The following is a 14,111-nucleotide window of genomic DNA, read 5'->3' on the forward strand; positions in this document are numbered from 1 at the left end:
CCACAAAACAAAGAAGCCCTATAGAATAATAGAAACGTAGAAACCCCAACCCCCCCTTTCCTTCATGCAGGCAGCAACAAAAGCATACCCCCCCCACCCCAGCCGCACCAGAAAAAGCACCCTCCCTCCCTACCACGTGAGCAACAGGAGAGGCACCAGGGTCCATTAAACTACAGTTCACAAACCAGCACTGTCCTGGGGGTTGTTTAGCAGGGAGAGCTCTAGAGAGAGACGGTTAATCTTTACCTGACCTACAAGTGAGGAACCAAGGCCAACATTTCATTCATTAACCTCTGGGGATGTTGGAGCTGGTGTCAGCAATCTTCCAAAGTGGTTTGTTGTGTGGTGGGACCTACTGTTCTGTGATCAGAACACTGGCAACTAGCCAGTGACCATAGTGAGGATGCAGGCATGTAGCAGGAAGGTATGCAATGAGAACGTATCCCTGACATTGTTTTGTCCTCTGCCGGGAATACGTGAGTACAGTTTTGTCCAAACCAGCATGGGTAATGAATGAGATAGACAGGAGAAATTGTCTTGTTTATCGAGGAAGGTGTTCAGTACTTAGAAGGGAAAAGGTCCCAGCCGAAAGAAAAGTACCGGTAGTGATATAAACAGGGAAGTCACTGTCAGCAGCCTTGGCTGATGGATTTATGACAGAGTTCACAGCAGCTGTATCGTGCACTGCACTTTCCTGCTCTCCACCCCAAGGCTTTCAGGTCACCTCTTGCAAGGCAGAATACCTTTGATGTATTACCTGTCTCTCCTTTTGAAAGGATTTGTTCCCCCTTTCTTTATTTGAATACAAGCAGCTGGTGCCCATTTGCTGGTCTTTGCTTTGAGAGACTGAGAGAGTGTTAGTGTGGAAACCGTTGGTGTTGTCGATTCTCTTGGCAAGAATGACAAATGCAAACTTTAATAACTAATCTGAATCCCTTTCTGGCTTGGCCTTGTTCTAAAAATATACATGTTCATGAAATCTATAATCAAACTGAAAATCCAATACCTGATTACTGGGAAATCCTGATTTTCAGCATTTCAGCATGAGCTTCACCTTCCCCCCACCTTCTTTAGAGGGCCCCTGCCCCCTCCCTCTTCAGTCCTGACGAAGGGTCTTGGCCCGAAACGTTGACTACTCATTTCCATGGATGCTGCCCGATCTGCTGAGTTCTTCCAGCTTGTTGTACATATTACTTTGACCCCAGCATCTGCAGTGCACTCTGTGTTTAGCCTCACCAAGTGATGTTTCCTGGGCTCAGCTTGATGTCTGGTGTTTTGTGCACCAGGGTTTCCATGTTTTCTTTAAACACACTGGAGCTCAATTTCCAGAACTCCCTTTATGCACACTGAGGCCCATTTCCCATGTGGGTCCTTACGCAGGATATCCCACCTCCCCAACATTCCTCCCACCCCCTGAGTTCCTCCAGCAGGTTGTTTCCCTTTTGTTTAAATTCCCTCTCTTTCCTCTGGCACTTCTTTTCCTATGCTCCCTGGAATCTCACTGGATCCAGTGACCCCTTTAAATTTAACTAGGTTCACTAGGTTTCTAAACTAGGTTTAGAATCAAAATCAGGTTTATTATGATCGATCATGGGTCCTGAAAATTGTTGTTATGTGGCAGCAGTACAGCACAAGACATAAAAATGACTATAAATTACAAAGATAAACAGTGCAAAAGAGGAATAGTGAGATAGTGTGAACTACACAGAAATCTCATGCAGAGAGGAAGAAGCTGTTCCTAAACCAGTGAGTGTGGGTCTTGAGCTTCCTGTACCTCCTCCCTGATGGTGGTAATGAGAAGGGGGTATGTCCTGGATGGTACAGGTTGAGTGCCCCTTATCTGAAAGTCCAAGATCCAAAAAATTCTGAAATCTGAAATTTCTTTTTGGAGTGCTGATATGATGTCATGAATGGAAAATTCCACATGCTTCCCAGGTGGTGCGTTGGTCTCTGTGCATCACAGACGGTTCTGAGAAGGGACCTCACATAAAACAGAAGTTAGTGAGAAATAGAGAAACATGGCTCAAAGCAGAGAAATGAAGATCTCGATCGTGTGGTGAAAGAATGGATTGTTCAGGGTTGGAACGAACATATGCCACTTAACAGTATGCTGATTGTGAAGCAAGCAAAGATCTATTAACGCTGAAAATTGAAGGTAATTGTGACTATTTACAGGCTAGTTGCAGAAATTTAAGAAAAGGGATGGGATTAGATTTTTAAAGCATCTGCTGATTACGAAAATCTAGCACCAGAACAAGTCTACGATGTTGATTGTTTTTAATACCCTACAACCCTCTCAGGTTCCTGTGCATTGGCGCCTCTCATATCAGACGGCGATGCACACAGTCAGGATGCTCTCCACACACAAAATGTTGGGGGAACTCAGCAGGTTTGGCAGCATCTGTGGAGAGGAATAAGCAGTTGATGTTTTTGGCTGAGACCCTTCATCACGACTCAGGGATGAATGTTTTGGCCCAAATTCCTCTCTATAGCTGCTGCCTGACCCGCTGAGTTCCTCTAGCATTTTCTGTGTGTTGCTCTGGATTTTCAGCATCTGCGGAATCTCCGTGTTTATAGAACACTCTCCATGGTACATCTATAGAAATTTGCGAGTGTCTTTACTGACAGACCAAATCTCCTCAAACTACTGAAATAGGAGCTGGTGTGCTGCCTTCATGATTGCAACAATGTGTTGGACCCAGGTTCGATCCCTTGAGTCATTATACTTATGTGTAATATCTAAAAAGGATTTAGAATGTGCTGAGGTATTCGTAGGGATAATACCTAATAATCTGAAAAGTCGCAGAGACCAGACCCACCGGTGCAGCATTTGCTGGATTAGTGGAGTTTTACTAATTAAAACATTGGCCTCTCCCAGGCAGTCACTTCCAACAGAACTGAATCAATGTAGCTTGAGTTCCCCTGGTGCCCCTGACTCAGTCTTTCACTGGATTAACTCACCATTCCTCGGATGGAGCTTTTGTCATATTGTAGGTGTAATATTATTGCTTCTCCTTGGGTCCCCTGCAGGATCGTTCCCCAAGTGAGAAGTGTGTTGCCAAGCAGAGATGTGTTTTATTTTCCTAGACGTGTGCAAACATAGTTTGACTTGCATCACTTTCCCACCTCTGGATCCTGCCAGGATTCTCCCAGCAACAACGTTCCCTCCTCCCCAGAAGGATTGAGCCACACAGGGCTTTGCAGAGTGGCGATTCACATGGGAGACAGATGGTGAATTTATCCAGGGACTCTTTTGACCCTGACTTCCACATGCATTTCTTCCACTCAGGAAAATGGGAGAGAGATCGGGAGTAGGGACTCTGGTAAATGAATGATTTCTGCATGGCACAGAGCAAGGGCAGAGATGGATAAAGTTTCCAATCACAAAGAAGAGAAAATCTGCAGATGCTGGAAATCCAAGCAACACACACAAAATGCTGGAGGAACTCAGCAGGCCAGGCAACATCTACGGAAAAGAGTACAGTTTCCATTTCAGACCAAAACTCTTCACCAGTCCTGCTGAACGGTCTCAGCCCGAAATGTCAACTGTTTACTCTTTTCCGTAGGTGCTGCCTGGCCTGCTGAGTTCCTCCGGCATTTTGTGTGTGTTGATGGCTTCAATTTGAGACAACTGTTGGAATAGTCCAATGTGTCAGAAACTCTTAGTGAGGTTTATGTAACATGGTCTAACAGATCTGTGGAGTAAGGAAAGAGAGTAACAGGTTGTTTTAACTGTTTGATGTGGTTGGTGCAACAGAGAATAACATACAATGATTACCGGCGAACAGGAATAGCAGTTGTGTAAGAAAAGCGTAAACATATCATGAGTTGGTTTTTTATATTGCAATTGTAGCATATCATTACAATAGTGTAGCTCACCATGGACTATCCTTACCTCAGACCAGACAACGAGCTCAGCAAACCCGGGGTTCACCCAAGGGAAAGAGGGTGGGGAGGATGGATGGGGCTGGTGTGGGGGCAAGTGTAATGGACAGAGGAGTGTGAGGGTGGTATAGAGAAGGGAAGGTGTGAGTTATGGATGTGGAGGTATGGGTTATGGACAGCAAGGGTGGGTCGTGGATGGAAGTGGTGGGTCATTTACAGAGTGGGTAGGTAATGGCTGGAGTGTGTGAATCATGGATGGGGAACTGGGGTGTTGTGTGGACATGAGGAGGGTTGTGAGGGGATGCATGTGAATAGACCATAAGACAATGGAGCTGAATTAGGCCATTCTGCCCATCGAGTCAAATCTACCATTCAATCATGGCCAATTAATTTTCTCTCTCAGTCCTATTCTCCTGCCTTCTACTGTGTAGTATTTGATGCCATTACTAATTGAGAATCTATCAACCTTCGCTTTAAACTTGGTCTCCATAGCCGTCTGTGTCAATGTGTTCCATGATTCACCTCCCCTGGCTGAAGAAATTCCTCCTCATCTTTGTTGTAAAGAGTCATACTTCTATCCTGAGGTCCTAGATTCTCCCACTACTGGACACATCCTCTCCATGTCCATTCTATCCAGGCCTTTCGATATTTGGTAGGTTTCAGTGAGGTTCCCCCCCCCCCCCCCCAGTTTTCTAAACTCCAGTGAATACCTTCTGAGAGTCATTGAAAGGGAGAGGAGTGTGGACAGGAGGATTAAAGTAATGAGGAGATCTGAATGGGAATGAAGTAGAAAGGCAGGAGGAGGTGATCAAACTGTGAGCAGCTGAAACCCAAGAGACAACTCTCTCTGCTGGCACGATGAGTAGTCTTGCTGGAGACTGAGAGGGGAAGAAGTTCGAAGTATTGTCCGCAGTCTGCAGACTGTCACCCCGGTTCACTGGCAAAGTCTTGCAGTATTCACCATTTGACTTTATTTGAAATAAAGCAGCATTTTTATATTTGCTTAAACAAGGCTCCCTCAAGAGTCTCAGTGAGTCTCTTCAGTGAGACGAGTAAGTCACAGTACAGGAAGGTCCCGGGCCTGAATACCAGCCGGCATTCATCATGGATGTCCTGGCTTGTTGTTTTCCAAGCAGTGGACCAAGCCCTGGCTTTGTGCAGTAATGGGGAGTGGGGAGGGGTGGGTCCTGGTATATTTTTTGCTCCTCTGTGTTCTCTGGTTATGATCTGTGGATTGATGCTCAAACCATCTTGTTAGGTACCCGAGTTTGGTCACTTGTGCCAGGAGGTGAGTAGCCTCACTCTGCTTCCGGCTGCTGGATAGCAAGCTGGGTCCGTGGAAAAGCAGGAATAGTGGGATGAAGGATTGGAGGCAGCCTCCATTCTGTGGGATGAAAATCACAGAACGATACAAAATCTTTAGCAAAGGCAGTGAGGGGAGGAATGTGACATTTTATAAGGGAGGACAAATCATTTAACATTGAAGTTCATGAAGCTGTCTGTAAACCTCAGTCAGGGTATTACCGTGACTAATGGGCCCAGTATTTCTAAAGAACTGGCTGGAATACAATCTCAGCACAGGGAATAGAAAATATAAAATGTCCATTTATTTTTATTGATGGATTTATTGGGTGTTTGTGACAGGTCCAATCAGCTAGCTGATTGATTGGTGAACACTATCTTTAGAGACAGTGAGCACATATAGCAGGAATTTGCACGCACTCGGCACCAGGAATCTGAGGGGATCTGAGAAGCTCCGTGTAACTTTTTTTTGTTGGTGTGCTATCTCTAGTTCAGATGTTTTTGGCCTTAATTACATGCGCCAGTTTACTTTGTCCAACTGTTTTGCGTTGACCAGTGTTGATTCCGTCTTAAATGGAAGCGATTCTGCAGACACAACAGACACAAAATGCTGGAGGAACTCAGCAGGTTGGACAGCATCCATGGGGGAATAAACAGTCTACGTTTTGGGATGAGTCCAGATGAAACGTATCAGCCCAAAACATCGACTCTTTATTCCCCTCCATAGATGCTGCCTGACCTGCTGAATTGCTTGTCATCTGTCCGTTCCTCTCCACAGATGCTACGTGACCCAGAATTCCTCCCCCATGCTCCAGGTTCCAGTATCTGCACTTCCTTGTGTATTTTCTTCATCTTTCCTTCTTCCATTGATTCTCTGAGGAGAATTTCCTGGTGCTGAGTATATACAAATGGTGAGAACTAAACTGTTTTTACTGCTGTAGCTCATCCTTCACCCAAACCATCTTTTTCACTGGAGTTTACTCACATAACAGATCTTCTTCTGAAGAGTTGTCCCACCAGGTTGTCCACCATATTTTCCTTTTGCAATATACAGCTATGTGGTTTCTTATTCAAATATACCATTGTATGATTGGTCAAAACAAAATTGGAAATACGTGCTGCAGGACATATAGTTTCTAATGGGCGTTGATTTATCCTTCCCTGAATTATCTCACTTGCACTCTAACCTCTCAGTCTGTATTGTTACAACATCTCATCTTCTGTCTGGACTCCCAGCGTCAGCAGACTTCCATCTCAAATGCTCCAACTTCTGACAGATTGCTCTTTCTTTCTGTTTGTATCAGGACGAGCGGCTTTTGTTTGTCGTTCTGTGTAACCTTTCCCCGGTTTTGTTCCGTTCGGTCAGACTATGTAACACCATACAGACTATCCGAAGTTGGTACTGCAAAATACAAAGAAATGTAGCTAAGACCTGATTTTGAGTCTCAACCCAAAACATTTTCTGTCCATTTCCTTCAACAGACACCGCCTGACCCAGAGTTCCTCCAGCAGTTTGTTTTTTTACTGAAGGTTTCGGTGTCTGCACTGCCTTGTGTCTTCATTAATCTCTTCTTAACTGCCTCATTATTTTACCCTCTCAGAGGTTTTCGTCCATTGGCCTCCCCTAACCCTCTCTGCAGCCTTCACTTAATCTCCTTTTCAGTTCTGATGAAGGTTCTCAGAGCTAAAACATTAACTCTTTCCACTGACGCTGTTAGATCCACTGATATTTTTGCTACTAGCATAGAATTTTTGATAGTGGAGTTAATAATACTTGCTCACTAAACATTTTACCCTTAGAGGCAGTGAATCTGCAGAACAGAATACGCAGGAATCGAAGTCTGCTTACTCCGTTTGCACTGTGATTGCATGGGGAGGGGGCATGGTAGTGTAGCAGTTAGCACAATCGCCATTCAGCGCCAGAAATCCCCAGTAGGGGTTCAATTCCCGCCATTGTCTGTAAGGCATTCATCCGGCGCCCATGTGGGCTTCCTCTGGTACTCTGGTTTCAGCCCGTAGTCCATGGTGTACAATTAGGATTAGTGAGGTGTGGGCATTTTATGGTGGCACCAGGAACAAGACAACACTTGTGGGCCGCCCTCAGCACCATCCTCGGACTGCGCTGCTCGTTGACGCAAAGTGACGCAGTTCATTTTGTATTTTGTTGCGCATGTGACAAATAAAGTTACTCTTCTTTTTCCCAGAGCAGAGAGATAGAAAACGGTGGGTGGGGATGGAAAAGAACTTGTTTTCCTACTGTTATTTTGTCTCTCGTTACGTTGTGCGTGTTGTACCGCTGAGCTTTGTGGGCAGGCTACGTTGGCGCCAGAATGTGTGGCGGCACTTGTGGTTGTTGACGCGAACGAAGCACTTCACCGTGTGCTGCATGTACACGTGATAAATAAATCGGGATCAGAATCTGAGATTTCATGGAAGAAATTTTGTCCTTTTCAAACAGAAGTGTTTCAATCTGATTCACAGATACTGCAACAGGAATTGTGAGCAGGGGTTCTGTCTGCTGTGGGTGGTTTTGAATCACCACCACGACTCTCAGTGTACCCCTGACTGATGACTGCATTAATTGTCTGGTTGAATCTAGCGTGAATTTATTTAGTGTAATTCAGTGGGTTAGGGCACTCTGCACAAAACTACCTCTAGTTTGGCACTCTGCAGAATCTGGATGATTAACAGTTTGCAGGGAATAGTTCTTTTCCTTCTGAGTTTGGTGAAGTGGTGTGGGGAAAATGACATGGGAACAGCAAAGGGCTTTCACCTCAGTGGCAAGCAATCACCAGACCTTCCGTGACCATCCTTAGCATCAAAACCCCAAAGTGGGAGAAGGCATTCCATTCCAAATGTCCAATTCCACATTCATTTATCCCATCGGGTGACACGGTCACTTGGCGGTTAGCGCAACGCTTTACTGTGGGATCGGGGTTGGATTCCTGCTCCTCCCTGTAAGTTCGTCTGTTCGCAACAAAACCCCATGGGCTTCCTCTGGGTGCTCGGGTTTCCTCCCACGTTCCAAAAAGACGGCAGAGTTAAGGGCGTGCTACGCTAGCATCAAAGCGTGGCGACACTTGCGGGCTGCCCCCGGCCCAGTTCTCGATAACTTGGTGTGAAGGATGCATTTCACTGCATATTCTGCTGTTCTGGTGTATACAGTACTGTGCAATAGTCAGAGGCACATATATATGCTTGAGGCTAGAGTGATAAGACTTTTGAACAGCTCTGTATTTGTCAATGTGGAGTGGAAATTATTCCTCAATATTCCTGGATTTCAGTGCTTTAAAAGGGATAGAGAGGGGTGAAAAGGGGAGGAGGAGTGGCATTACTGGTCAGGGATACTATTACAGCTACAGAAAGAGTGGGTAATGTAGCAGGATCCTGGTTTGAGTCAGTATGGGTGGAAGTCAGGAACAGGAAGGGAGCAAGCAGTTACTCTACTGGGAGTATTCTATAGGCCCCCTGGTAGCAACAGAGATACCAAGGAGTAGATTGGGAGGCAGATTTTGGAAAGGTGCAAAATAACAGGGTTGTTATCATGGGTGACTTTAACTTCCCCTAATATTGATTGGCACTTGATTAGTTCCAAGGGTTTAGATGGGGCAGAGTTTGTTAAGTGTGTCCAGGATGGATTCCTGTCACAGTATGTTGACAGGCCGACTAGGGGGAATGCCATACTAGATCTAGTATTAGGTAACGAACCGGGTCAGGTCACAGATCTCTCAGTGGGTGAGCATCTGGGGGACAGTGACCACCGCTCCCTGGCCTTTAGCATTATCATGGAAAAGGATAGAATCAGAGAGGACAGGAAAATTTTTAATTGGGGAAGGGCAAGTTATGAGGCTATAAGGCTAGAACTTACGGGTGTGAATTGGGATGATGTTTTTGCAGGGAAATGTACTATGGACATGTGGTTGACGTTTAAGGATCTCTTGCAGGATGTTAGGGATAAATTTGTCCTGGTGAGGAAGATAAAGAATGGTAGGGTGAAGGAACCATGGGTGACAAGTGAGGTGGAAAATCTAGTCAGGTGGAAGAAGGCAGCATACATGAGGTTTAGGAAGCAAGGATCAGATGGGTCTATTGAGGAATATAGGGTAGCAAGAAAGGAGCTTAAGAAGGGGCTGAGAAGAGCAAGAAGGGGGCATGAGAAGGCCTTGGCGAGTAGGGTAAAGGAAAACCCCAAGGCATTCTTGAATTATGTGAAGAACAAAAGGATGACAGGAGTGAAGGTAGGACCGATTAGAGATAAAGGTGTGAAGATGTGCCTGGAGGCTGTGGAAGTGAGCGAGGTCCTCAATGAATACTTCTCTTCGGTATTCACCAATGAGAGGGAACTTGATGACGGTGAGGACAATATGAGTGAGGTTGATGTTCTGGAGCATGTTGATATTAAAGGAGGGGAGGTATTGGAGTTGTTAAAATACATTAGGACGGATAAGTCCTCGGGGCTTGACGGAATATTCCCCAGGCTGCTCCATGAGGCGAGGGAAGAGATTGCTGAGCCTCTGGCTAGGATCTTTATGTCCTCGTTGTCCACGGGAATGGTACCGGCAGATTGGAGGGAGGCGAATGTTGTTCCCTTGTTCAAAAAAGGTAGTAGGGATAGTCTGGGTAATTATAGACCAGTGAGCCTTATGTCTGTGGTGGGAAAGCTGTTGGAAAAGATTCTTAGAGATAGGATCTATGGGCATTTAGAGAATCAGTCTGATCAGGGACAGTCAGCATGGCTTTGTGAAGGGCAGATCGTGCCTAACAAACCTGATAGAGTTCTTTGAGGAGGTGACCAGGCATATAGATGAAGGTAGTGCAGTGGATGTGACCTGCATGGATTTTAGTAAGGCATTTGACAAGGTTCCACATAGTAGGCTTATTCAGAAAGTGAGAAGGCATGGGATCCAGGGATGTTTGGCCAGGTGGATTCAGAATTGGCTTGCCTGCAGAAGGCAGAGGGTCGTGGTGGAGTGAGAACATTCAGATTGGAGGGTTGTGACTGGTGGTGTCCCACAAGGATCTGTTCTGGGACCTCTACTTTTTGTGATTTTTATTAACGACCTGGGTGTGGATGTAGAAGGGTGGGTTGGCAAGTTTGTAGACGACACAAAGGTTAGTGGTGTTGTAGATAGTGTAGAGGATTGTCAAAGATTGCAGAGAGACATTGATAGGATGCAGAAGTGGGCTGAGAAGTGGCAGATGGAGTTCAACCTGGAGAAATGTGAGGTGGTACACTTTGGAAGGACAAACTCCAAGGCAGAGTACAAAATAAATGGCAGGATACTTCGTAGTGTGGAGGAGCAGAGGGATCTGGGGTTACATGTCCACAGATCCCTGAAAGTTGCCTCACAGGTAGATAGGGTAGTTAAGAAAGCTTATGGGGTGTTAGCTTTCATAAGTCAAAGGATAGAGTTTAACAGTCGCGATGTAATGATGCAGCTCTATAAAACTCTGGGTAGGCCACACTTGGAGTACTGTGTCCAGTTCTGATCGTCTCACTATAGGAAGGATGTGGAAGCATTGGAAAGGGTACAGAGGAGATTTACCAGGATGCTGCCTGGTTTAGAGAGTATGGATTATGATCAGAGATTAAGGGAGCTAGGGCTTTACTCTTTGGAGAGAAGGAGGATGAGAGGAGACATGATAGAGGTGTACAAGATATTAAGAGGAATAGACAGAGTGGACAGCCAGCGCCTCTTCCCCAGGGCACCACTGCTCAGTACAAGGGGACATGGCTTTAAGGTAAGGGGAGGGAAGTTCAAGGGGGATATTAGAGGAAGGTTTTTCACTCAGAGAGTGGTTGGTGTGTGGAATGCACTGCCTGAGTCAGTGGTGGAGGCAGATACACTAGTGAAGTTTAAGAGATTACTAGACAGGTATATGGAGGAATTTAAGGTGGGGGGTTATATGGGAGGCAGGATTTGAGGGTCGGCACAACATTGTGGGCCGAAGGGCCTGTAATGTGCTGTACTATTCTATGTTCTATCTATGTTCTTTGAAAGCAAATTCCTAAATCTGGCAGGAGCATAGGATGTTGGGAATGGTGAGGGTGGAATGCCAAAGGAGGAGTGTGGTTCAGCTGGCAGAGAAGGAGTGCCGGGGGTGGGGGGGAGAGGGGGTGGCATGGGTGCAGACACACCCAGCCCTGAGACTCCAAGCAAGGTCATTTGATCCCAATTAATTGATATATTGATCATTACAGAATGTCTCTCTGGTGCTTCCTGCTCCCTCCCCTCTCCCTTCCCCTTTTCCCAACCATGATTCCCCTCTCCCTGCCCCCTTTCCACTCTCAGTCCACAATAGAGACCCACATCAGAATCAGGTTTATTATCACTCACACGTCATGAAATTTGTTTTTTTTTGTGGCAGCAGTACAGTGCAATACATAAAATTACTACAGTACTGAGCAAAAATCTTTGGCACCCGAGGTACTGTATACGCACAGTATGTGTGTAAGAATTTTGCATCGTACTGTTGGTGACAAATAAAGGTTATCTCTTCTATCTCTTTATCATAACAGATGTCTAATTCCACATTCATAGTTTGACATACTTTCCTTAGATTTTGAGGTTAAGTCGAAGATGTGTTTTAGTTTAACAGACTATGTTTATGAAAAAGGCAATATCTGATGTCAGAAATGGGCCGTTGTAGCTGCCAGCACTTGATGCGTCTGGTTTCTAAAATGTTTCAAATCCCTGCTGCGTGTCTTCTCACAGAGCATAACAATCATCAAAGTTTTGGTAAGGGGCTCTTTTACGGCGGGCTGTGATGAGTTATTCTTTGCCCTCTTGCAGAGATTGGTCCTGTTACTGTCACTTCAGACCCAAAGAAATTCCAGAGGGAGCTCCGAGATCTCTACGTGCAGGTTAGTGCTGAGCCTGCTTTGACCTTTGCCACTTGGAACCCAACCTTACTTGAGCTCAGATGTTCTCAAGGCCTCAGTTCTGAGACTGTGCGTCAACTTGTATTGTTTATGTGGAGCAACGTGGCACCTGAGTTGTTTGGGCGGCTCTGTGAAAAACAGTGGGGACATTTCCATTGAAATATAAGATCTCATTTAAAGGCAGCATGAAAATACCTTTAAATGAAGTAATTTTGAAACCAATGTGATAAAGTAAAGTAAAATATAATTAATTAAATCTCTTGCCATTGACATTGGATGCGTTGAATTTTATGGTATTACAGGTGTCCCCTGCTTTACGAATGTTCGCTTAAGTCACTTCGCTTTTACAAAAGACCTACATTAGTAACCTGTTTTCGCATTATAAAGAGGATTTTCGCTTTTACGAAAATTTTTCCCATACAAATTAATGGTTCTTCACTTTATGCCATTTCGGTTTAAGAAAGGTTTCATAGGAACGCTCTATCTTTGTAAAGGGGAGGACACCTGTACCCACTTATCACCAGGTGAAAAATTATTCAATATAAAATTCCAGAAAAATAAATATTTCCATTAAATGCCACGTCCATGTCCACTACAGATCAAAATAACTGAAAAAAAATTTAGACTTAGATTTATTTATCACATGTACATCCGAATGTGTGCCTACTTCCGGTAAGATGGTGGCACGTTTGGACACAATAGCCTCTCGAGGAGCTTTTTTCTTTGTTCAATGTTACTCGTTGATCGGAAGAGCTGACCGGGGGGGGGTGTCAGAGGAGCTGAACCGGGTTTCAGAGGAGTGGGCCTGGGTGCAGACTGCTGACTGCTACTCGAAGACATCAGAGTTGGGGGCATGAAGGCGGTGTGCAGTGTAACCATGGGTGATTGTCTTGGACAATTCACTTGCGATTGCATGACCCTGTTGGACATTGATAATGTAAGATGCTGCTGGCCTGATTCTCTTGTTGGGTGGCATGACAGATGGTGTGGGAGATGCATGGCCTTGTCTGTACCCAGGACATAGTCTCAAGCCCTGGGATGCTGCAGGCCTGTTTCCCTTGTCTGGTGGTGCAACAGGCAGTGTGGGAGCTGTGTGGCCTCAGTTGTGGTGAGGACTAGGCCTCAAGCCGGGGGCTTGCCTGTTGCTGCAGTCCAAGAGAGAGACGCCGGAGGTGATGCAGCATTGCGTTCATGTTTGGTTGGGGGTTGTCCTTTCCCATCAGTGCTCGATTGGTGGAATGACAGACTGGATTGCAGTGGCTGTGCACTCCCAGGAATCTGTACAATCAATTTATGGGACATGCTGCTCAGGGATTTGGACTATATATGTGTTTTTTATGTGATTTTTTTTTTGCTCACTGTTTTGAACGTGCTGTGTATGGTTTGCACCTTGGCCCCAGAGAAATGCTGTTTCGCTCGGCTGTATCCATGTATGCTTGAATGATAATTAAACTTGAATTAGATGTTTTTTTAACTGTGTCATTTGCGTTAACAACCAACACATACTGGGGGCAGCCTGCACGTATGCAGAAAAAGTGCAAGAAAATTTCTGGGATTGGGCCCAGGATCCTCTTAGACACCTCCTCCTCAAAGATATTTATTCCCTCATCAACTGGATTTCCCCTCAGGCCTCTGGAATGAATGTACTCTTCCCAGTAAGACTATCGGAATGTTAGTATTCCTAAAGCATCTAAGGTCTTGTTTCTTGCTCCAGAGAACTTTATAAATGGAAGAAGTCCTTGACAGTTCAGCTTTTTGGGAATGGTGTCGGTGTGTTTGCAGCTGTTTCCATTTCTGTCATTGGCAATTCCGCTTATCAAAGCCAGAGATGTTGCTGCTGGTGGATATTGGACACACTGTTGTCATCAATCATTCCCAGGTCAGGGGAAGCCCAGTTAGGAATGAGAGCCCCCCGTACAGGATCAAATGTCTGAATTCCAGCAACACCATAGAGGTCACAACTGTTGTATCATGACAATCATTGTCAGTCATAGTTACTGATTAAGGGCGACTTGCTGGTCTGGCTCCATGCCCTGCAGGA

General features: G+C 45.4%; 1 protein-coding gene across 1 annotated transcript in view; it reads left to right on the plus strand.

Moving 5' to 3' along the window:
* LOC140731245 (hemicentin-1-like) overlaps positions 1-14,111 on the plus strand; it is a 379,087-nt gene that overhangs the window by 23,813 nt on the left and 341,163 nt on the right. The window contains 1 exon segment of the mRNA XM_073052779.1: positions 11,982-12,052. Within this exon segment, the coding sequence (XP_072908880.1) occupies positions 11,982-12,052 (71 nt within the window).

Source organism: Hemitrygon akajei, chromosome 7 (assembly GCF_048418815.1).
Source record: "Hemitrygon akajei chromosome 7, sHemAka1.3, whole genome shotgun sequence".
Lineage (NCBI taxonomy): Eukaryota > Metazoa > Chordata > Chondrichthyes > Myliobatiformes > Dasyatidae > Hemitrygon > Hemitrygon akajei.